Consider the following 25,950-nt stretch of genomic DNA (forward strand, 5'->3'; position numbering starts at 1 on the left):
CTTTTTTTTTTTTCCCTAGGCTGCAAAAGTGTATTACCAAATAAACTGACAAAATATCTCAGCAACTAACATAAACGTGTAATTTTAATGCCTTCTAATCACACAAATCAATATGAGATTTTTGTGCTTGTGCATGACCTTTTTCAAATTATACCCCCATTTTGGCTGAATCAGAACGAGTGTGGGCTATTTGATAAAAAACCCTAAGTGTATGAAATAAGAGCCCTCGCCTCTTCTGCCAGACTCCTCTTGACAGAAAGATGATAGAAGCATCACATCCCTGAGAGAGTAAATGCAAACTGACAAGAGATGAGCCTTTAGATGTTGAATATAATCTTGAATTGTGCTTGAAGTGTCTTATTATCTTGTCTTTTGATGTCTGAAGGGGTGGCTCATTGTTAGAAAAAGGAAAACCCTCACGCATCTTTGCCATCTTTAAAAATTGTTTGGCCTTTAACAACTGCTCTTCCAGAGAATGTCCATTTCTCCTGACAATAAATATGGCAGGTCGTCAGCAAGTGACAAACAATTTACTTTACATGCCACACTTTTATGGGTTTTGAGAGCTCGTGTGGAAGTGTATTTTAAAAAGCCAAGAGAAATTAGCAGTATTACCAATATTAAGAAGATTGATATCTGTGAGCATAAACTGATGTGAAGTTACTTGTCCTGGTTATTTCCTGCTGCTTCTGGTTTTATATTTCATGGGTGCCAGATTAAAAATTCAAGTTCTATATTTATCATTGACTAAAAACAGTCAGGGAAAATAAAAACGCAATCACGAAGTCCGACAGACCCCAGGAAGGAAATGTACTCATACCGATTTCCAGGGCACATGGCACTACTCAGAACAGTATATGAACAAAAATCCTTTTTCTAAGTAGAATACTCAGATCAACATTGAGCTTGCTGAATTTTGCCTTTTATCTCAGACCCTTCAGCACTTTTTAATTTCTGCCGTCCTTCTGGGTACGCTTTGCCCTTCATATCTACCATTTGTCTTGTGATTTTTGTTTTAACTTAAAAGTTTAATGATGTTCCCAGTCAATAGGATTCCTTAGCAGCTAAATCACAGTCATGCTAGCTTTCTGTCACCTAGCCAGATTTTGTGAAAGCTTTCAAGATCTTTTCTCAGACCTCCGTCACTCTAAGAATCCATAAGAATTCTCAAAAGGACCATAAACTGTTACAGGGTTCAGGTTATTGTATCATTATAAAAACATATTGATACACTATAGCCGACAAGACAGGTAGCTACCATCCTAGGCTAATACAACCATGTCAATGCCATCAGCAATCTCCAATCTGACCAGTTTTTTGTTTGTTTGTTTTTTTTAAAGCAGGCAGCTGTAGACCTTAATTCCTTTTAAAGTAATGCTTAATTTCAACACTTTTCTGATTGCCTGAAGATTCCTATTAAATTGTTGCAGAATTACTATGAGCATGAAATATAATTGGAGAAGTAAAGATTCAAGACTAAAGTGAAGATATAGACTTGTATAGCTGAAAATTTGAGCAATTCCTTAGGTAGCTCTTAAGAATAAAATCTGCCTTGATTTCAGAAGTCAGAATAAGATGAGCTAATCTAAAACAACGGTGCCTGTTGCTTTCCAAAACTGTACGAAAGTTTTCCCACAAATATCAGGTAATCCCTATCTTGAATATTTACTCCTGTATACATAACATGAAGTACATAAATATAATTAAACAGAGCCATTAAAGTGTTAGCTTTATTTGATATTCCTTTCATGCTTCTCATTTTAAAAACGGAATATTTCCTTTTGGACACATTTCTATTCTGCAATATTTTACTAAATGAAATTAGGTATGCTAAAGAAAAAAAAATCAGGTTTGGAAAAGGGCATTTCACCCTACAAACCACTTCTGCATCTGTACACTTTTTAGTATGGGAAAAAAAATGTGTTTTCCTATTTAATTTTTTATTCTCTTCTACCCTTGGTTGGTTTTGCAAGAATTCATTGTGCAATAATAATTTTTCATGCTTTTTAAACAGCTTCAAATGTTTGCATTTTCAAATCAAATTAATCCTCAGCCCCTCTTCTACTTTAATCATGATGATTCTCTCACGCAATAAGTAACCCCAAACCATTAATTTATAAAAACAGATCTTGCCATATTGATATGAAAAGACAAATCACCACATATATGGCCATCAAGAACTGCAACAGGAGATTAATTACACCACAACTATTTTAAAAGCAAATGTTCAAAATGTGATTTCTTTTCATGCATCAACCACCCATCATATACTGCTATGTGTATATGTAAACATATGTTTAGGCACATGTAATTCTTTCAGAAATGTGTAACCAAAATTGTGCTTACTGCCTATTGCACAAATGCCTTTTACTTTAAAAAAGAAAAAGATAAATATTACATTGTAGCATATGTATATCTCACAAGTAGACAAATATTTAAGTTCCCAATATTTAGAGTCTTCTTTAGCATGGGCAAGTTCTGCATGTTTTAAAATCTGTTCCATATAGATCAAACTGTATAGAAACCCCCAAATCTCTTTACTGAATTAAATTGCACAAATTCTGAGAAATCCTGTTGTCTCCTCTGCCCAGTGAATAGCAGCTTCAAAGAAGACACTGGAACTTGGATTATAGCCCAACTGTGCCTGAAGCAATGCTATAATATAACTAGTTGTCCTTTATTGGCGAGCTATTAATTTTATCTGGAAACAATTATTTTAAATATACTTAGGTAAGGGAGAAGGACATTTAAGTGATGTGTAGATACCTTTCTTCATTTTATGATAGAGAAAATACATGCATATTACAAATTTAGCAAGACAACTTGAATCACACAAACACAGGAGAAAGAACAGAGAACACACAGTAGACACTCACAAATGCTTTACATGGGTAGTGTTACATTCATTCACTGTGCATTCATAGTGCCTTAGAAAGAAAATGCAGGAAAACAAGATAAAATATATAAGTGATAAGAAAATGGAAAATGTGCATTGTTAATTTAAAACACTGTATTAATACTGATCTTTAAATATGGGTTTCTTGACTTTCACAAACTTTTCTCACCTGAGTTTTTTTCCCTCATTAATAGGATAAAATTAAAATAACACAAGATATTTTAAAAAATACATCAATCTGGAAAATACTATTATTTCATAGAAAAAGATAAAGCATTCAGAACACATTCATTAAATTGTTTTATTGTTTCATGTCAAGTGTTATTGGTCCACAATAAATGTCCTAAAAATATCTTAATATTTTACCTCATTTTCAGGCTAGCAGGTTTTAAATTATTCACCATGTTAAGGAATGCAGGTTTCATTATAGAATCCCATTTTCAAATGGTCTTCAGTACAACAAAACTCTTATGTAATGTATTTAATTATGTAATGATGTTACTTAGTTCCTTTAATTGTAATATGATCATTTTTTCTATTTTCAAATAGTTTTGATAGTAGTACAGTCCTCTAATAAAAATGACTCATAATATATTAGCTATGTTGTTCCAGGTATGTTGTTGTTTCATCTTAATGAAAATAAAAACCAGTATGTTCTTGCCACTCTAAGACCTTAAAAGTACTTTAAAAGAAAGAATAAGAGAAGTTTGAGCTTAGACTCTCTTTTAAAAACTCAAATGAAAAAACCTAACATCTAGGTTCTTTAAATAAAAAGTATCAGTTAACGATTTAAAAGAGGAGTTACGTGCCTTGACTAGGGTGGTTTTTAAAAATGATTTTTGAGCATTTACTCAAGAGGTTAATTTCCATTTCTTTGAGAATGACAAATTTCTTCAACCAAAAGTGATTCAGTGCTACTTTTCCTGACCTCTGCATTCACATTAAAAAGGATTGGTCCATTTTTGATAGCTCACAATAGTGTCTCAACATAAAGTAAGAGATGTAACCAAGCTAGTGTGCCCTTGTTTCATATTTGTAGGCAATTTGATTTTTTTTTAAGGTGGACTATCTTTTTCTTATATCATTATTTTATTGAAGTATAGTTAATTTAAAATGCTGTGTTTGTTTCAAGCGTACAGCAAAGTGATTCAGTTACAAAAGTTAAATGTACTCATATATATTTTCTTTTTCAGATTATTTTCCATTATAGATTATTACAAGATATTGAGCAGAGTTCCCTGTGTTATACAGTAGGTCTTTGTTGTTTATCTGTTTTATATACACTAGTGTATATATGTTAATCCCAAACTCCTAACTTATCTCCCCCTCACCTCCTGCTATTCCCTTCTGTAACCATAAATTTGTTTTCTATTTGTGTGAGTCTATTTTTGTTTTGTAAATAAGTTCACTTGTATCATTTTTTTTAAGATACATTTTCTCTCGATTTTGAGAAGCAGAAGGTGGGAGTTTACATTTCACACACTGAGTCAGGTCAACAGGTTTAATAAACACACCTCATCAGAAGCCCCCAGAATGCCAAAGCCCAAGTAGTCCTTTATGAATGAATTTTAATATAAACATTACTTGAAGCTATTTTGAAAGAAAAGCCCACTGTTGACAGATTTAGAACCTCATTCAGGCTCATCGCATAGGGTATATGGGCAACTGTAAAATACCATTTCAAAACAATGCTCACTTATTTCCTTCTCAAAGAAAAGACATTGGAAATTTAAATGGGAAAAACATTTAAAAACTAAGACTGAAATGGCTTTCATAAAAGGACAGCTGAACAAAAACACCAGTGGAGTACAGAACCTAGGAAGGCAATAAACAAGAAAATTTCAGAGCCACTTTGGCCGTCCACCCATCCAGTGGAGAATGGCAACTGTCACTATGAGCTTTCTCTAGCTACCTCTGCCTTTGGATATTTTTAAAAAATTTATTAACCTGACAGCAGGAAGCTTTACACAGATTGCCCCCTGACAGGGTGCCAGTTTGGTATAAACACTTTGCTATCGTTTTCTTTAGCATAAGAAAATCAAGAAACAGGAGAAGTGGAGCCAAGTGCAAATTTGGGCAAGTGCTGGCTCCTCCAACGGCCCCCATTCCCAGGGAGGCCCCGGATAATCAGGAGCAGCCCAATAGCAGAGCCACATCCTTCATCCTTCCTCCTTCACATCTACTTTCTTTTTAATGTGTGCATGTCTGATGTATTATTAATCCCCAAACATAAACCAGCAAGGTCACCAATCAAAGAAAATACCTGCTCTCTCACAAATTATCTGTTTACTGTCTAATAACCAGTAAAGTCCACTGCCAAAAGTCACTTATATCTCATTTTTGAAGTGGAAGAAATATTTATTTGGTCAGTTCTTGGGAAGAATAATACTCTGTCATTAAATTAGGTAATTAGCAAAGAAAACAATCTACTAAAGGGCTGAGCCTTGGGAGCATGAATCCAGAATGCCCCTCTGTTTATTAATTATGACACAAACCAAGCTGTATGAAGTACAAAAATATTATAATGTCATGTAACCTTTAAATTAAAACCTCCCAGACATTAACAAAAGGGGATCATTTGAAGGGGTGATGGTACAGAGTAATGTGATTTCTAATACTTCACCTTCTTTCCACTTGTTTACAGGACCACTTAACCACAAGGACAATATCCTAGCAATCAAAATGAAAGAGAAAGTGTAAATTTGTATCTGCATTTTGATTCACTAATATATTATGAAGTAGTAGCATCCTCAGATACTGCAATATAGAACTTCAGTCTTTATACAGAGGTCTGACCTCAGTACCCCAGGCATGGCAAAGAGATGGAAAAAGAAAACACTGAGAAAGTTCCCACTGAATCTATGTCATATATGGTGTGCTTTCGTCCATCACAGTGACCCATAGAAATGAACGCAGTTCAGTGTAACATAGTGAGAACATGGTGAGAAGTTTGAACATCAGAGACATTTCATAGGAATTTATTTTTATTTCCAAGCTTACACATTAGTGATATTCAAAGTGGATTTATTTATCAGTGCACTATATTAATACTTTTTGGTGAGGGGAGGGGCACTAAGCTTAATTTGTCTAAACATACACAAGGGATTTTATAAAGAAATACCTTGGTGTATAGACTTTCTTAAAAGTTAAGAAATGCCCCTACAGGCACATTCCCCACTCAGTAATCAGAGAACAACACTGCATGGGCTTGTTTGACTATGAAACCAGAATTGATTTTTGACAAATACCTTATCATGCCCCTCACTTACTTATGCAAATTGAGGTTTCTACTGGTTTCTTTTAAATCACTGGTTAACTCGAATCTCTGACTCAGATTAGCTGACTTTAAAAGATGTTATTTTAAGGTTTCTCTAGCAAAACACACTTTCCTCAGTGAAAAACTAGTATTTATTTTCAATAGCCATATATCGAAACTTTTAAAGAGCCAAACATGGTACATATTTTCAATACATCTATTTCTCTAGAGAATTTTCCTTATCAACTCCCAGCTAAATCCCTCTTGGGCTTAAGTCCCATTACTGATTCCTTGGCCCCAGCCTATTTTATCAGAATATTATAAATATCAAGACATTGAAAGATGTTTAAATAAAGTAACAGTGATGCCATGATGAAGGCCTTCACTAATGCACAGGCGAGAGGCAGCTTTACCACAAAGTGCAGTTCTTATAACACCCCACCAATGACCTCCACGCTGACCTGCAGAGACCACTGTCTCAAGGGGTGACAGACAATTTAGTTCTTTATCCTTTTGTCATTGGAAATGACTCCACTGCCATAAATTCTAATCAAGTCAAACTGGATGGCAATTAAAAAAAAAAATCTCCTAATGCATGTTTCTATGAGAAAGATAACAGAAAGGAAAGGAAAGGAAAAACCCCATAGAGAGTACCTTTTCTAGGCTAAGAATCACTAAGTCAACTTTCAATCCTTTTGCAATAGTTCATAAATAAATGACATTGAAAATACCCACCCTTATAAGTATCATTCCATGCAAGTATCATTGCTTTTAACTTAAAAACACACACTATCATAAGAGAAAACCAACCACCAATTTTTATTTCAGGTACAATGTTTGTAAATGTTTTTGTTTGTTTGCTAAACGTCTCAGCTCAAGGCTTTAGAGCTGTGTGCCCAGTTCCCATGCAGTGGGTATAAGTAAGCAACAAACCCAGCCACGCAAGGTAGTTGGGACTGCAAGAAAAGCAATCATAAGATTTAACTTGAAACAATAAAAATATTCCCAGGAGGAAGACTGTTAATAAATCATCTTTCGAATTTCAAATATATATGAGAGAAAATATTTAGGGCATGTTTTATATGATCTCACTTCTGCTGCTGTGACTGCATGGGAAAACTTTAGTGCAGATTTTTTTCTAGGGATATATATTATTTTTATCCTTTCTGGGGCCATTTTCCTCACCAAGTTGTTGATGCTACCATTTGAATTTTAGCATCCAACTTGACTGAATGTGGAACATTGAATTCTTGATGGGCATAACTAAAAACGAAGCACCACATTGACACAAGTGCTATAAATGTCACTAGAGAAACACAGCAACCTCTTCCCTTTGAGATTGTTTGCCAAAGGCCAGTTTTGAGAGTGGTTTCGAATATGGACATCACTCATCACATATTAAATGACTGGCCCTGTGTGGCATCACTCATCTGATCACAAGGCTGAAACAGGGAGACACAGAACCAGATTCTCTGGCAATACTTCCTGAAGTGCAAGTCTACTCTCCCTCCATACTGCTTCCTCCGGCTCAGAGCTTAGCATAACAAAGTCAGAAACTGAAAAGGGAAGACTTCTTCCACAGTCTTTACAGGAACAAATAATGGACTACTTAATGATATCACAGAGAACGGACTAACCACATGTTTCTCAGTGAAATGTGAATTCATCTCTCCTAAGTGTACTTTAGTTTCCATGGCTGTTCAAGTTAAGCAAAACATTTCCTCTGATGTAATTACTTTATAAAACACAAGGGTCCTTTTCTGAACTTTCTCCTTAGGCTGGCATATGGGCTGCTGGTTTCTCCTTCTGGTATGCTGAGCCGCTCAGAGCACTGAAAGTCTGCACGGTATGTTTCCTTTTAGATGCTGTTAAGTGCAGAGGTGCAATTTAAGGAGAGGCATAAAGGGCCCAAAGGTTCCTGGAATTTCCTTTGTTTATCCATAGAGGGCATCTGTATTAGTCTTTCTCCTGTACTTTTGGGCTGAAGGTGTCATACTGTGAGAGAAACAGACTTGTCCTCTGGACTGCTAATTTAACAAGACACAAAACGAGCATGGAGCTCCAAAGAACTCTATTTATACTGAAATTTCGGTTACAATAAAAAATGGAACTGTGTCTCCTGTCAGTAAATGTCTCTCCACAAAAGCAAACAAATCATACACAAAAAAATTGTCTTAATCTTCTCCTTTCATTCCAGAAGCTTGGTTTTCAAAAATACAAGGAACATGCTATAAGAAGCATGGTTTGAGAGAATATGTTAGAAAATCATTGCTTAGAGATAAACCTGGACACTCTCAGTTATTTAGGAAGAATGCAATTCTCCATTACCAAGAGAAGAGTATAATCATAACCATATATTAAAAATGAAAAACTTGAACATACTCAGGTCATATAATAATCATCCATTAAATTAGTATCAGTTAAGTGTTGCCAAAGTTGAGAAAAATTCTGAGAGAGTTATACTAAAAAGTTTTAGCCAGTTACATAAACTAGAATTCCTAATGCTAAGTCCCAAAAATATTTAAAGGTGAGAGCAGAACAGACCTAGTAGCTAAGGAAACCTGCAAGAACATTGAGATAATAAATGGTAAGATTATTGTTAAATGAAATGGACAGGATAAATATTCAATTTAATTTTCCATCTATCAGAATTTCACAGTAAAATCAGTTTGGGAAAAAAGGCATCCCTCTGAGGTGCTTTCTAGTCTGTCTGTCTCATATTTTCTTCAGTTTTTTTCTTAAGTTTTCAAAACTGCTCATCTGCTGGTTTCTACTTTATCTAATAGAAACTGGAAAATATTCACATGGTGTTTAAAAAGCACCCTAGAGATCAAATAAAATTAAGTGAATAAACAAGATATATTAGATATAAGATGTAGATTTTGCAGGGTTTTCAGCCACAGACTCAGAAGGTGAGCATTCCAAAAAGTAAAGATGAGTATCATCTAAAACCTACTAAGAATTTCTAAAGTTCACTATGGTTCTTCAGTTTTACTCTGTAAAGATTCCACTTAAAAAATATATTTTCAAAGAAATTGTCATTCAAATTTCTTTGATCCCCCTCCCACCTTGGATTTTTTTTAAAGTTTATTTCTCTACACACCACACCAATCAGTGAAAGGTGACATAACAAATCTATGACAATTTTCAACACTGGAAAATCTAAACAAATGTTGAGAAGTCAAAGCAACTGCTTTAGTTGGAAAAAAAAAAAACAATTTGGGGTTTCAAGTCAAAGTCCACAAAGAACATTTACTTTTTAAAAATGCACGCAAAGTTTAAGAACACATAATTCATTATCTGCAGTTATGTTGAATTCATAATTGATTATATTTTAAAAGTCAAAGTGCTTGGTATTAGTATATTCAACATCAAAGAGCCTGGAGCGCGACTTTGGCCTTCCTGTAATTTACAATTTTATCTGCCTTCTCTCACTAACCCTTTGAAATGAAATGAGTATTTTAGGACATAACTCTTCCTACACAGATAAAAACTTAGACTACAACAAAATATTTCTTGAGAGTGAAAATGCTAAAACCTTAATGCCTAGGTATGGAAAATTTATGTCAGAGATGAAACTGCTGCTTTTCCAAGAAAGGGTCATAGGACCAAATTTCTTGTAACTGGCATCTATTATACTGTTAAGTATAAAACAGCATTTTACCAACAGAAAATTTGATACAAAGTTTCTCTGCAACACTCCTCTAATGTTAGACTGAGTGAGTATTTAAAATCAGATGAAAGCTCCTTTGCTGAAGCTGGCCTGAAGCTGCCAGCTTCACTATCTATGGTGCTTTCTTTCTATAGTTTTGCATTTTTCAGCTTATCTTTTTAATTGAATTAATAACTTTCTTAGAGAATCAGTCTATACTATGATGCTGTGTTTCTTTAAAATTCAGGCACTTGACTGTTTTTAACTCTTGTTCTCTTCCTGATCTATATATATATATATACATATATATATACACACACACACACACATATATATCTCAGGTTAGTATATATAGGTATGAACAGGTTAGTATGTGTTATATATGTGTATATATAATATATATTTAGTGTCATAAGTATATAAACACTTGGAAATAATTAAAAGCAAGTGTTTCAGGAACAACTGTTCTGAAAACCTAATGTCACTCTATCCCATAAAGTGCTTCTCCAGCAGAGACATCTATCACCATCCATCACTCAGTCACATGCCTCAACACAGCCTGGTCCCCTTTCTGATTAGAGATCAGAGTTGCTTGAGTTGGCTTACAGAGTGTCGTCTGTTTGAATGACAGATGTCTTTGCTGGAGTGGCACTCTGCTTGTTCTTGTTTTGTTTATGAAACAAAGATTTCTAGAAAGGATCTGGGCTGCCTCCACATTTAGGATGAGGCTGTAAACATCTGTTAAAAGGGAATGGCTGAGGGGAGGGATGCCAAGTACCTATTTTCTTCCCTCATCAGGCTTGTAAAAGAAAAGACGTTCATTCTAATTGTAATTACAATATGTTATGTTTTTGAGCCATACCAGGAGCCACCTTTGTTTACCTGCAGAGAATGACCAGTATTGATATTTTTTCAGTTCCCCTCTTTGGTCTTTTGACTACAGATAATAACTCTTTACTCTCCTTCCCCTTAACAAAAGGCGGCGAAGCAACCCGAAACCGAGTCGATATTTATTCAATAAACGTTAACCAATTCTCACAATGGAACTGATTTCCTGATGATGATTTTCATCTTCTTTTTTTTTCCCCCCAGTGATTTCTAGCCTGGGGACGCTAGCAATATCTGACCAGTCCAAAGGGGCAGGAGGAAGTTCCTGGTCGGAAAAAGTTTGGAGGACACCCTCCCAGCCAGCCTGGCATCAGCTGGGGTAGCTCAGCCCCCTCCAAGATGCCAAGATCCTCTTTGGTACTTAGAAGAAAATTGAATGAACAACAAGGGGGGAAAAAAGAGGAGGGGTGGGGGTGTGGATGGCTCTTCCGGACACCACGGTAGGAGTGAAATGAAATACCTAGACAGACTTACCGAAGAGCTTGCTGGGAGTGTCCTCGCTGTCATTTGATTCCACGGGCGCAAGCAGGGGCTCATTCAGCTCGCTGTCTGAAGTAGCAGCCTTGTCCTCACCTCTCAACTCCGCATTCATTTCACTCCGCACTGACAGCAAGGGCTTACTGACTTGTCCAGCTATCATTGGATCCTAGGATGGGGGAAAAGAGTGAAGGGGAGGAAAAAAAGTGGCCGCTTGAGTGTGTGCGTGTCCTTGTCTCCCTCTCCTCTTCTCTCTCTCTTCCACACACACACACTCCCTCTCTCCCCTCTCTCTTATCTCTGACTGCTCCCGCTGTTATTGCTGGCTGCAGTCAAGTGAAGAGCTATTACAGATCCGAGTTCTCCATTCCTCCCCACCCTATTAAAGCTCAACTAGCATGAGAGAGATGCAGGAGGCTTCCGAGAGGAAAAAAAAAAAAAAGGAAAGAAAAAACTTCTTTGAAAGCAACCTAACCAACACAGCTTTAATTGTGGGATGTGCTTTTGTGCGAATGTTTTTACACCTTGTGCTGTCTTGAATGCAGGAAAGGGGCGCGAGGCGGGGGGGTAGGGGGGGAGCGGAAAGTGCGGGATTTGTACTTGGGCAACAGACTCAAAGGAAGGAGCACCCTAGGGAGGACCCATGGGCTATTTTAGGAAGCCCTCTCCCTGGGGGAGAAGCAATTAAACCCTATCCCGAGAGCAGAAAAAAAAAAAAAAGAGAGAGAGAGAGAGAGACAGGGAGAAAAGAGTCCTCCAAAGGCTTTCAATGAAATGAAAGAGATTTCTTATGTAAATTCTAGCAGTATCTTTAGAAGTTGACTTCGCTGGTCCCAGATTTGGGACTGCAGCTGACTCCAAATCAAATGAACATTTGAAAGCAAACAACAAAAGAGATGAAAATTGGTTTACAGTTTTTGAAAGGAATTGGAAAAAAAAAATACTTACAAACTCTGTTCAACAATTCGGATACCTAGAGCACCCTACTCCCAGAGCATTAAAGAAAAAGAAAACAAAGATCACCTCCAAAAAGGCAAACTTTACCCCCCAGTATTTTAAATCTGCTTTATCTTCAGCTCATTAGGAGGGCATTTTAGGTTCAGCAATATTTTCCAAGGGAAGCCTTTTATTCCACTTGCTAGCTAAGGCGCATGATACTGTGGTGGCACCGATATCGGATGCAGAAAAGCCAAAAGTGCCCCTTTTGCCTTATCTGGGAGCTATTTATTGCCAAGTTCATGCCTAAATGGTTCCTGAGCAGGAAACAGGTGACCAGTGCCAGAGCAGGTGGGGCCACACGCTCCCTGTCCCATCATTACATTGGTTGTGGTTTGCCTGTGGTTATTTTTTTTTAATGTATTCATGCCTGAAAAGTGAATTTGATATGACACATGATAATCTATGAAAATGTTAATCAATACAAATAGTTTAAGCTGTCATCAAATGCACTTCTTTAGTCAATACTCATACCACAGAAAACAATGTCACTGTCACCAGGGCTTAATTTGCACAGCACTTAAATATTGGACTCTGTGCATCAATGCACTTCTTCTTCAAATACTGTAGGTAAACACATTTTCTCCCTATTTAAGGCTGAAGCACTCAGCACGCATTTAGCTGAGCTGAATCCTCCCTTTTGAATACCTTGATAGGTCCACTGGAGGGCAAAATTAATACTTAATTGAATCTCACAGTCATCAAAATAATCAATACTTTTTTATTATTTATTCTTTACAGTCTGTTGACTGTTTCAAACCTCTGAGGGAATGGTGGAAAGGATTCATGGCTTTGAAACACTGTCATTTAACAAGGTAATTTTCAGTGGGGCATTAGGGGTTGTGAAACATATAATAAAACAAAAATGGTGGCTTATAATAGGAAGAAAGAAAAGAATTATATTTCTGCCATCTAACAAAACAGGATAAATAAAAAAGCAAGTGCAGAGAGAGGGAGAAAGGAGGGGGACAAGGGAAGCGAGGAAGACTGGCTTTTGAAGGGTTTTATCATATCAAGAGCAGAGCCGAGCTTTCATAATGCTGACATTTCTCATCCTGACAATCCTAAACAAGTGGAAAGGATGAGATCGCAGATATCATCTTTCATCACATTCCCCAGCTTAAGAACCAACATGACAGCTTCTCTCCCCTTTACACTGTTAATTACTAAATAAAATACTACTCTCTGTCAGCATCAGATTATTGCAGATAGCAACCACAAACATTCCTCCATTGTCTTCCCCCTCGAAAATGGTGAGACCTACCTTGAACTCTTTAGAGAATAAATTAGGCTTGTCTCACTGTATTGTAAATATTTGAAATGTAATCAATGTCATCAATGCGGTCGATGCACAGTATTGTCAGCCTAAATTTGCTGGTGATAGATTAGCATTTCATTTACTGTGTTTGGAGGCAGAGGTTTGGAGCACTTGAAAATTGGTGGGGGTGGGGGTGGGGGGTTGGGGGGGCGGGGGGGCGAGGGTAGGATAGGGATGGGACAGGCAGAGGGGAAAGGAGACACAATTGTTTGGATTCTTCTGATTTGGTGAGTAGGGAAGGGTAAGGCAGGAAAGGGAACATTACCTTACCTCGTAGCTCCACATGAAGGAGAGTGCCCAGGTTTAAATTCTAGGACATTCATTTTACTTTATGAAACATTGAATCCTCAGTCTCCCTGATCCAAAGAAGTGGGTGTGACTCATTTGAGACCTTCAGTCTCTGTGGCCACACTGCTCATTTGAGCATTTTTGAAGATGGTGTTAAAAGAAAACTTGTGTTGAGAATGACATTCACTACCCTCGTGATAAGCCAAACATGGTTATTTATGTATCTGGGCAGACTTCAGAATCTGGGCAGACTTCAGAAAAGAATATTCCATTCCTGCTTTATTTGTGAATGGTCAAACTGAATCCTGAATGCCACAGAGGAGCTGAAATGCAGCTGCTAAGTTCAAGTGCACTTAAATCTTTAAGATGTTTCAGTCTAGCTGATGTGTGCAAAACATGTACTGGCAGATGGTGTATATTCCTGACCATTAGCTCTTCTTCTTTAAATTACTTTTATGTACCTCATCCTTGGCTAGGTTTCCAACTAGTGTCTCAGTGACTTGAGCTTCGAAAATTCAGGAGTTTGTCATTCATATACTCATTTGATTTTTCATGTTACAAAATCCTTTACCTTTTCCATGATGCAGCTGTAGCCCACATATATATGTGTTTGACATGGTTAAACAGCAAACCCCCAGCGAGGTAGAGAGCAGACAGCTTTTAATCACAGCTGCAGCCACTGGGGGGTCCATTTGAAAATGTGTCATAAGCAGTAACCACAGAGTACAGTCTTAGAAGGGATGGGTGGGGAAGGGAGGGAGTGGTGTGTGGTTACCTTTTTCAAGTAGCACTTGACTTGGAAGTTGTTTTTTCCCTGCCCAAAGAGATGGCAATGTGTAAAATACTTTCTGCCGAAGTAAGGAAAAGATTTCCAACATGCACTGACCTGGGTACATGTACAACTTCCACATGTACAAAGATCTCTGAAGCAGCAGATAGGAAGAGAAAGAACTACTGCAAGCCAAAAATGCAGTGGGTGAAGACTCCTTACTTGAAAATTTGAAACTGTCACAACTAGAGTTGTAGAAGTTGGGATTTCTCTGCAGTTCATTCATCGGCCCCAGTTAAAGAAAGGGACTTGTCCAAGATGGATCTCATACAGAGGACATGCATGTGCCAATATAGGGCACTCACAAGGGTCATAAGAGATCCAAGAGCCAGACAGTAAACAAAAGATGAAATGAGAGATTCAGTTTCCATTAACAAAATGTCAACAAAAATTTTCACATCCTACAATGAAGGGACTACAGTCAACAACAGAACCACAAATAGTTATTTAAATCTCCTTTGGGTATTGTTAAAGAAATAAAAATAGATCACATATATTGACTGCCTTTACCAAACAGGCAACTCAGCTATATTTAATGTCACTCAAAGTATGCAAGGTATTTACCTCATTTCAGGGATGAAGGACTGAGATGCAGAGAAGTTAGGTGACTTATCCCAAAGCCACACAGCTAGTAAGGCAAACCTGTATTTTGAACCCTAGGAAATTCATTTCCAAAAATCAGCATTTTTTTATACAGCACCCTCTACTGGGTGAAAAAAAAACAAGGATCATGGATTAGGTAATCCACAGTGTTTCCCAGAACATCAATTATGGACCAGGAAAGGCTTTAAATCCTGGAGAACTGATTCCCACAGCATGCTGTGTATACTGTCTTATTTGCTTCAGTCTCTAGAAACAAAACACCTCTCTGTCTGATGCTGCCTGAGGACAATCCGTGGGGTGACGGTACGGTATGTGGGACGTCAGACAGCGTCACACCTAACATAAACTCAGCAATCACTTAACTACTTCGCCCTCGGGTTTCTCATCTGGAAAATGAAGGTGTCGAAATAAAACAGTATTTTCCAAAGTGTATTCCACAGAACACTTGTCCTAAAAAAGACTCTACAATGAAGGAGTTTTGCAGTCATACACACATAGAAAATACACCAGAAAAGTCTGCCGGGAAAGAAACCAATTCAACTCTGACTAAGCTAGCGTTTCCCCAAATTATCTGACCATGGAAGACCTTTTCCTTACAATCTGCATTATATTATCTAACAGACCTAGTGCTTCTTGAAACATTTTAGAATGTGCCTGCTTAGATTACAGCTAATGTAAATTATAGTTCTAATTTTTAACCATCCTATAATAATAAGCTAGAAGGCTTCAGCAAGTACATAATTGTTCCAGGGCTTCTCATACTCTTTTACCCAATTAGTATTCCTTATAGTTGATTCACATACAATTATACACAGCTTAGTATACACTAACTGTAAATACTCTCTTCATATGCTAATTTCTGATTCCCTTCGATTTTTAAATAAGGATGTCCCCATGTATTTCTGCCATAAAACCTTTATGTGAAGAGCAGATATAGGGCCCTGTGAGAAGGGAAGATTCAACTTAGACTTTCACCAGGCTGTTAAAAAGAATACCAAATAGACAAAGATATAATTCAGCTAAGGCTTCAATAACTTAACCAACAGAGTTTTTGTAAGCATAATCATTCTCATTTTATAGTCAGAGAAAACTAAAGATAGCGAGATTATTAACTCAGCAAAGCATCCGTGTCCGGTGGCAGCCACGCGTTGGAAATACCCTCGCCCCTCTAAACTGAGCTTGAACTCAGTCCAGCATATTTTTATGTACACACAAACCAACTATGAAGCAGGCAATCAGAACAGCTTTGAGGAAAATGTAAATTAGATAGACAGGCAGGCTTTAAAAATCCAAGGAAACAATTCATTTGGTCACAAAGTGCCAGAGTAGGGCAAAGTTATACTCAACAGAGCTATTTCTAGAACTCAATAGAAAAATTACATCCATTATAAAGAAAAAGAACTATATTGGATTTCTCTTCCCCCACCCCTTAAAATGCCATGTTTCAATTTAGGAAACAGTAGAAACAAATTACCTACAGCCAATTTAAGATGCAAAGACAGCATCATATTTTGTATTTAATTTCCCCTACTGCAAAGAAGTAAAAATCAAAATCACAAATGCATGAACAGGAAGAAAGCAGACCATAGTGAGTTTGGGGAGAAGGAAACTTCAAGGGTGGATTTTGTTACTTTAGTCATGAAAAGAATTTTGTTTTTCTCTTTCTTTAACCAATTACCAAGTATTAATAAGGTTAATGAAGTTAGTTCTCAATATAAAATTTAATGTACTAAAGAATGTTTTCCTCCAAAAGTCACAGAGTTTCTAATTCAATATTTTACCATTCAATACTTCTTCCTTCTAGCTATATATTTTAAGAAGACATTCTATTTGACTTTTGAATATAAGACCATAGTTCATTTTTGTTTTCCCTTTATATATGTATCTATATATCCATATTTATATACCTATATGTAACATACATACAGTTGAAAGTTCTGAAAATTGATGAAGACCACAAGACAATAAAAATACCATAAGTTTACCCAGCACTGATTATATTTTAAATATCACTTCCTTGACTGCAAACTAAAATTGTTTTTGAGAAAAGCAGGAAATTCCACATTTTTAGCAAATACTCAACAAACAAAATTTGCATTACAGTAAATTTGATTATAAAGCTCAAACATGTATACACCCTCAGTAAAATCACCCCACAGCAGATTTTCATAGCCACACCTCAATCCCAACCCAGGTTGCCTTCTTCAACCTGATACTCCCAACTGTTATTTCTTTCCTGTCTCTCCACTTTTAGTTAATCCTATCCCATAATAAAGAAGATGCATGTTTTATGAAAATTAAGCAGGGCATTCAAAACAGAAAACGAACGCTGGACTTTGGGAGTAAAGTACTCAGGAAACTTCAGGACACTTCATGGATGTCCCCTGATCTAGCATCTGCATGACTGTCATGAATCACTGTCTATTCCATCTTGGATTCTGGGCCGACGTGGTTTTATTTATTTCAAAGAAAAAATATGAGACCTGAGCAAGGTCCTCGATAGATAGTGGCATAGGAATACGTTCTGAAAGGTAGAAAGATCTTTTTTTACCACACCTCTTCCCTTGTTAAAGCATCCAGTGAACTGTGGGTTACTTTTCTCTCCATACCTTCAATTGGACCAGGAAGGTAAGCTGTAGTGGATGCTGTGATGTGCTACACAGATCCTTGATTCAGGACCAACACACTCACTTCCCAGCTGCCAGAGATGATGGCCAAGGATATCCTTCCCAGGAGCCACCTTGCCTAAATGGAGCTTCTTCCAAGGTCATGTCCCTTCTTTCAGGGCAGCCTAGATTCTGCCTTATGGCCTTCAAAGGCCAGACTTATTCTCTGCCCCTGTAACAGAAAAGGTTTTCAAACCCCTGAGGTCGACTCTGAGTTTGGTCAGTTGCCTTAATCGATATTCATGATCCAAAGCTGGTATTTAATCAGAAAGTCCCCACTCCAGGCATGGCCACCACAATCCCACAGCTATATCAATTCTCTGTCAACCACTCTCTCAACCTACCTTTTGCTAATTAGTACAAAGCTAGTGGAGGTGATGGAATTCCAGCTGAGCCATTTCAAATCCTAAATGATGATTCTGTTGAAGTGCTGTACTCAATATGCCAGCAAATTTGGAATACTCAGCAGTGGCCACAGGACTGGAAAAAGTCAGTTTTCATTCCAATCCCAAAGAAAGGCAATGCCAAAGAATGTTCAAACTACCACACAATTGCACTCTTCTCACATGCTAGCAAAATAATGCTCAAAATTCTCCAAGCTAGGCTTCAACAGTACGTGAACTGAGAACTTCCAGATGTTCAAGGTGGATTCATAAAGGGCAGAGGAACCAGAAATCAAATCGCCAACATGGATTGGATCACAGAAAAAGCAAAAGAACTCCAGAAAAATATCTACTTCTGCTTCGTTGATTACACTAAAGTCTTTGACTGTGTGGATCACAACAAACTGCGGAAAATTCTTCAAGAGATGAGAATACCAGACTACCTTACCTGCCTCCTGAGAAACCTGTATGCAGGTCAAGAAGCGACAGTTAGAACCGGACATGGAACAATGGACTGGTTCCAAATTGGGAAAGGAATACATCAAGGCTGTATATTGTCACTCTGCTTATTTAACTTCTATGCGGAGTACATCATGAGAAACGTTGGGCTGGAAGAAGCACAAGCTGGAATCAAGATTGCTGGGAGAAATATCAATAACCTCAGATATGCAGATGACACCATACTTATAGCAGAAAGCAAAGAGGAACTAACGAGCCTCTTGATGAATGTGAAAGAGGAGAGTCAAAAAGCTGGCTTAAAATTCAACATTCAAAAAACTAAGATCATCGCATCCGGTCCCATCACTTCATAGCAAATAGATGGGGAAACAATGGAAACAGAGACAGACTTTATTTTGGGAGGCTCCAAAATTACTGCAGATGGTGACTGCAGCCATGAAATTAAAAGATGCTTGCTCCTTGGAAGAAAAGCTATGACAAACCTAGGCAGCATACTAAAAAGCAGAGAAATTACCAACAAATGTGTGTCTAGTCAAAGCTATGGTTTTTCCAGTAGTCATGTATGGATGTGACAGTTGGACTATAAAGAAAGTTGAGCACCAAAGAATTGATGCTTTTGAACTGTGGTGTTGGAGAAGACTCTTGAGAGTCCGTTGGACTGCAAGGAGATCCAACCAGTCTATCCTAAAGGAAATCAGTCCTGAATATTTATTGGAAGGACTGATGCTGAAGCTGAAGCTCCAATATTTTGGCCACCTAATGCAAAGAACTGACTCATTGGAAAAGACACTGATGCTGGGAAAGATTGAAGGCAGGAGGAGAAGGGGATGACAGAGGATGAGATGGTTGGACGGCATCACTGACTCGATGGACATGAGTTTGAGTAGGCTCTGGGGAGCTGGTGATGGACAGGGAAGCCTGGCTTGCTGCAGTCCACGGGGTCTCAGAGAGTTCGACACGACTGAGCAACTAACTGAACTGAGAGTAATTTTGAGTGAAATTGTTTATCAACATGAATGGAGGTTAGAATGGAGTTCTCATTTGGTTAAATTAGTCATATTCAAGATATATGTTTTGGCTAAAATATTTTGAAGACGTTTCCCATCCTTGCAGGGCACCAGAGAATATTAAGAATCCATCAAGTCCTGTCACCTATACTCTTGGGGCTAGTGGCCTAAGGTTTGATACTCAAACTGTCCCATATCCAGTCTTTGGGTCAGAGAGTTCTAGTTGCCTAATGTTGACCATGCAGGAAACTCATCCTGCTTCTAGAATCTTGCCATATCTGCTTTAATGAACATTCCATACCAGGTGTACACTGTTCACCTAAAATGACAAAGAGCTACGAATTTATCAAGCCTACAGACAGGTTGAACAAACTATTTGGGGATGATTAATACTTTGGGGGCTAATCATAATATTGGGTGATATTTAATAAATATATTATGTATGGCAGCTTTGGACTCAGAACTTGTTTCCATTGTAACCAGGTAACAATGCTTTGGGGATGAATTAACGTCTCTCCTATATCAAATCATTACAGACTGCAATCATCTACCAAATAGAGCCCGCTAATCATGCAAATGAAATCTGTCTTAGGCCATTGTAACATAACCGATTACACTGGGTGATGACGCACAGTGTCTTAGACGGCAAGTAAGGTTATTTACAGAGTGAAAAACAGTCCAGAACTCATTTTCAAACAATGGCCCAGGAAACTTAAACTGTTTGTTGCCTCCATCAATCCCCAATGTTTTATCTAGGGGATAGTTAGTTAGGATGAATGCCCAGAATCTTTTGGAAGGATAAAATAAAATTGCAAAATATCTGATCTGCTGTGGTGCCAGAGGATGATATTTTATTTCATACATACAGGCAGAGTTTAAGAGTCTTGTCTTTTTGTTGAGGTTTGTGGAACTTCAGCTAAGTGTTCAATCTCCTCCTTCCCTCTCACTTGCTATCGGAGTTTCTATCTTTCTCCATGTTCAACCGTGGGTGCCACATCTTCTTAACTCTGCTAATTGTCTAGAGACAACTCCAGTTAAAAATCACAGCATCAGACACAACTGTATTTAAACACAAACAAGCTAAACAGCCCATCAACGCAGGATGAAATAACAACATCCTAATCAGTTGTCTGCTAGTTCTGGACTTCTGCAAAGCATCTAGTATGCAGATAGATGTAGCTCATCTAGCTCATCACCTTGAACCTCCATAGCTCCTTTGCTCCCAAGAGGTTAAAATGACTGTATGGGTGATGCTTCATGTATACTTATCTAGGAAGAAAGGGAGACACTGATATTGACAACCTAATAGCACCATCAATTCAATTTCCTGCTGCCTTTGTGAAAAAGCCTCAATAAGAGTTCAATCCAGGCTCATCTCGATCTGGTCTTTTGGTAATGGGGTTATATAGCAGTATCGACATTGCATACACATACCCTATATTCATACATTCTTTATAATCTGATGGCTTCAACTAGGTATCAGAATTTAATCAGAAAACAACACAGATTAAAAAGGACTTGCATTTAGAGATTTGAATGTATAGGAGTTACAAAGAAAAAACATGTTCTTTCTATGCCACAAAACTTACTTTCTAGCATCTTAAAAATTTTGAGAAGTACTTTATATATTAATAGCAACTTTTTGAAAATGTGGATGATATAGTTGATTCACAGAATGGAAAGACTTGGTCTCTAGTTTCAGAGTTCTCAAACTGACAATCGATCTCAGAAACCCTAAAGTTTTTAGGGAGGTACCTCTAGGACCTCAAAGGAGGCAGGGGAGGACCAGAGTGACTGCTCCCAGTTTTTAACACCATTTTGGCTTCTCTCATCTATTCTGTATGGAGTCTTCAGTGTACTTGAAGAAAGGGTTTCACAAGTTTCCCCATGTTACATATTTGCAATGCATCACAGATGCAATAAAATCATGACAGTTTTTCGGTTGGTTAATCACTTACTTTTCCTAAAGACTTAAGTGATAGACTCTACAGCTGAGATGTTTGAATCCTTTGCAGACAGATCTGTCTCAGAATCCCCAGTACCATGTCTAATGCAAAAAAAGCCTCTCAAAAAATGTGTTGTGACTGATTGATTGATTGTGAGAATGGAGGAAGGAAAGAATGAAAGAAGGGAGGGAGGAAGGGAGGAAGGAAAGTTAAGAGTAAGAATTGTTCTGGGTTGATAGTTTTAATATTTTAAACATACATTTAATCGTGTCTGAAATTACACAATATGGAACTAAGGCTTCACTTTGCCAGCAAAGGTCCATCTAGTCAAAGCTATGGTTTTTCCAGTAGTCATATATGGATGTGAAATTTGGACCATAAAGAAGGGTGAGTGCTGAAGAATCGATGCTTTTGAACTGTGGTGTTGGAGAAGACTCTTGAGAGTCCCTTGTACTGCAAGGAGATCCAACCAATCCATCCTAAAGGAAATCAATTCTGAATATCCATTAGAAGGACTGATGCTGAAGCTGAAGCTCCAATACTTTGGCCACCTGATGCAAAGAGCTGATTCATTAGAAAAGACCCTGATGCTGGAAAAGATTGGAGGCAGAAGGAGAAGGGGACAACAGAGGATGAGATGGTTGGATGGCATCACCAACTCAATGGACATGAGTTTGAGCAAGCTCTGGGAGATGGTAAAGGACAGGGAAACCTGGTGTGCTGCAATCCATGGGTTCGCAAAGAGTCAGACACGACTGAGTGACTGAACAATGACAAAGGTCTTACTCGACTATCTTACTCATCTCGCATTGAACGCACATACGCACTGACCCATATTCTACCTCCAGAAATGTGAGTTTGGTTTTATGTGATTCTCTTACTTTGTTTACCATAAGACAAGAATGGAGGAATTTAATAGTAATGCTTGAAGAAGAAAAGGAAAGTCCTGTTTTTCTCCTTAGGACTGAGGCTGACTGGAAACAAAGCTACCTCTAGTCCAGGGGATAAGCTTGACCAAGCAACGCTGGACTCAGGTGGTCCCAGATGACAGCCTGGCTGGCCTACCATGGGCCTCAGCCTCATAGCTCTGTCCATGCCTCTCATTAAGCCTAGAAGATTCTCCCTCTGATGCTGCTCCTACACAATTCCCTCTCGTTCCCAGTTACCCCATGGTCATTCAGGAGCAGTATCATCAAACACACAGCACATTAGAAATATTTTATTACAAATGTTCTATCATTTTTATCAGAAGCAAATACTCCAAGAAATGAATGAAATGAATAATCCATTAAACATGTGGACACATCTAATTCTGTCCTTCCATTCTGAGTAGCCAAAGACGGACAGTCAGGAGGAAAACTTTTTATTCAGAAAGTATCGAGTTCCTTATAGTTTCAAATTTCCATAAATAAATAGAAAAATCCATTCTGCCCCCTGCTGTCAGACTAACATTCCTAAAAACCCAATTTAAAACCTGAAGTTTTAGCAATACCTTCTAGGTTGGGCCCAAATCTTACTTAACATGCCAGACCCTCCCTCTCCGACCAGGTCTTGCTTTTCTCTGGCTGAGTACAGCTAGGCAATGTATGGCCATAGAAAGTACTGTTCACATTTTTGTAAAGATTTGTAAACATACTGGGATTATTTTCTGGCAGGTGTCAGTAAAGTGTCCAGGACTGTCTGGTCTAATTTTTTAAAAATATTTATCTATTTAATTATTTGTTTGGCTATACCAGGTCTTAGTTGTGGCATGTGGGATCTTTTGACCAGGGATGGATTCTGGGTCCCCTTCACTGGGAGCACATAGTCTTAGCCACTGGACCACCAGGGAAGTCTGGTCTAATTTGCACAGAGATGCCTTCCCTTTGGTCTACATAGGCCTCCTATAGCCAGCCTCACCAGGATCTTGTACACCCCACGCTCCAGTGCTAGGGTGAGAACTTGGGCACTGGAGACAGAGAGCCCGTGCTAGAGCCGGGGGCAAGGACCTTTTTACCCTCTCTGAGCCTCAGTTTCCCTGAGAGGAAATAGGAGTAATAACAGTATATGCCTCATGGGATAGCTTTGCAGGTTAAATAAATAATTCACAAAGAATGCTTACAATAGGTGAAGTGCATACGAATCATAAGATAGATATATATATAGATATATATAGATATAGATATAGATATATTGCTTGAGGTCTATGACTCTCCTAACAAAGTGTGAATATGTAAGCATTTTATCTTGGAAAAGTTCCTTAACCTTCATCTCATTTTCAAAAGGATTCATGATCTACTTCCTCATCTCCTCTGCCCCTCCCCCTACCAAAAAAATCAGTAAGTAATCATTGCTGAGGGGTAAGGGCCTGTCATTGCATCTTCCTACTCCAGATGTTAGGATGGTGTCTGCCATTTCATAAGCCCTCATTAAAATATCCATTAATTTTATTTGAAAAACAAAAACAAGAATCAATATCTATAGATAACAGGAGAAAGACCACAAATTTGTTTGATTTTTAAAAACCAAGTTACTTTGATGTCTTTTTGAGAAGGAATTTGCTTTATAAATCCTCAGATCTTATTTTAAGAATGGTCAGGGGGTTGTAAATTCTGCAGAACTGTATCCCTGAATCGTAACAGTATCTGGTTTTTAATTTTCCAAGATTCATGTAGTCAGGTTCTCTTGAAGGAGCCACTCTCTCTCTGTTCAAAAGGCCGTTGTCTAATTGATTTCACTAATAGGTGTTTTCCTTTCCTCTCCTCTCAGAATGCAATAACCTGGGCTGGACTAATTACATGGTTTTGCTACCTTACTACTTCCTGTCCTTCCTAGCAATTCAGGCAGCTTTTGCTCAGCCACTCTAGCTCCTGCAGTTTGCCTCTCCTTTTCTGCCTTGGGTTGGTACAAGGCTGCCCCTCACCTCAGCTGCCCCCCTTCCCTCTCTCTCCTGTAATCCACTCTCCTTTAATATTCCAAGGGTGACCCTTGACTGTCCTTTGAATGCCGCTCCAATTCAAAAGGCTTCTGAGCTTTTAAGACTAGCAGAGATAACATAATTCCGAGGAGAGGGGGGTGGGGAGGGAGGGAGAATGTGATTGGAAAGATTAGCTAAATCTTCTCATTCCTAGGGATTTGGGCTCTCACAAATACATGAGCTGAGAGTTTTGTTTTGTTTTTTTATGGATTCTCCCCACCCCCTCAGCTATCTTATTAACCTCTATTAAAAATATTTTGTTTCCAACCCAACCATAAAAAGAGACTTAACTGAATATTTCTTTAAATCTCTAGCCTTTGAAATTGAGGGCAATTTTATAGCAAGGCTGGCTTGTATTACTATTTATTTATGTCCTCTTTGGTTTGCGTGATTGGGGATGGCTCCGAATGAGGGTCTCCTTAAGACAAAACTGATGCAATTCAACAAATACTTATTGACAGTTCATCATGTACGAGGTGTTGTGCTAGGGACGATGGGGAATGAAAGGCTCAAGAAACATTTGCTACCATCAAAAATTTCACCATCTATAGATATCAGTAAAAGAATGGTTTCAGCATCTTCTATGCGCCTTGTATACTTTCTTTCTCATATACAACATTTTCTTGGCATCCTTTATCTCCTTTTTCTGTAAAGTGTCAGTGCAAACTAAGCATTTGGACCATGCCTGCATACACACACATAACACCATTTCTTTGAACCATTGTTTTAACATCATTACAGATGCTAATGAAATAAGTATGCTGCTTCACTCGGGACATTTTAACTGGACTTTTCTAACCTTAACCTGCAACTGATGACCAGCTATCTTTTGACTCAGACACTAAAACAAGATAGCAACACAGCTATCCACAGGATCACTGGCAATCAAGGGCTGTACTACCACGTGGAACAGATGAAGGATCTGAGTTATGAATTAGAGAATTGCTTCCCTCATATCCTCAAGCACCTACTTTAACAAAAAAAGGGTAATGGGTTGTCGAGAGGAAAACAGACCGGTTTTAACAAACCAGTAAGGCACACTCATAAAAACAGAGAAAAATGGATGCACTGAAGTCTTTATACACAACTGGCTCTTTCAGTGGGTTTAGAAGCTTTCATTCCCATTCCCACCCCTCAGTGAATTTGCTTAGAAGATTGTTTCATAGATTAAAAACGCACAATTTCAACTCAAGGCCAGCTGACTTATCCTGAATCTATGTAAGTAGGTCCATCCCAATGACATTAAGGTACCAGTGGCCCCAAGAAGGTTCGATCATCATCCACAGCTGGAATGCAGACTCATTATACAATGCTCTTTTATTCTACTCCA

The 25,950-nt window shown here is 38.0% G+C and overlaps 1 protein-coding gene across 1 annotated transcript in view; it reads right to left on the reverse strand.

The window, feature by feature from the left end:
• Positions 1-11,411, reverse strand: part of POU6F2 (POU class 6 homeobox 2) — a 398,314-nt gene extending 386,903 nt beyond the window's left edge. Inside the window, exon 1 of the mRNA XM_060414407.1 lies at positions 11,167-11,411. Within this exon, the coding sequence (XP_060270390.1) occupies positions 11,167-11,332 (166 nt within the window). The 5' untranslated portion in view covers positions 11,333-11,411. The remainder of the gene's footprint in view (positions 1-11,166) is intronic.
• Positions 11,412-25,950: the final 14,539 nt, after the last annotated feature.

This window comes from Ovis aries, chromosome 4 (genome assembly GCF_016772045.2).
Source record: "Ovis aries strain OAR_USU_Benz2616 breed Rambouillet chromosome 4, ARS-UI_Ramb_v3.0, whole genome shotgun sequence".
Classification (NCBI taxonomy): domain Eukaryota; kingdom Metazoa; phylum Chordata; class Mammalia; order Artiodactyla; family Bovidae; genus Ovis; species Ovis aries.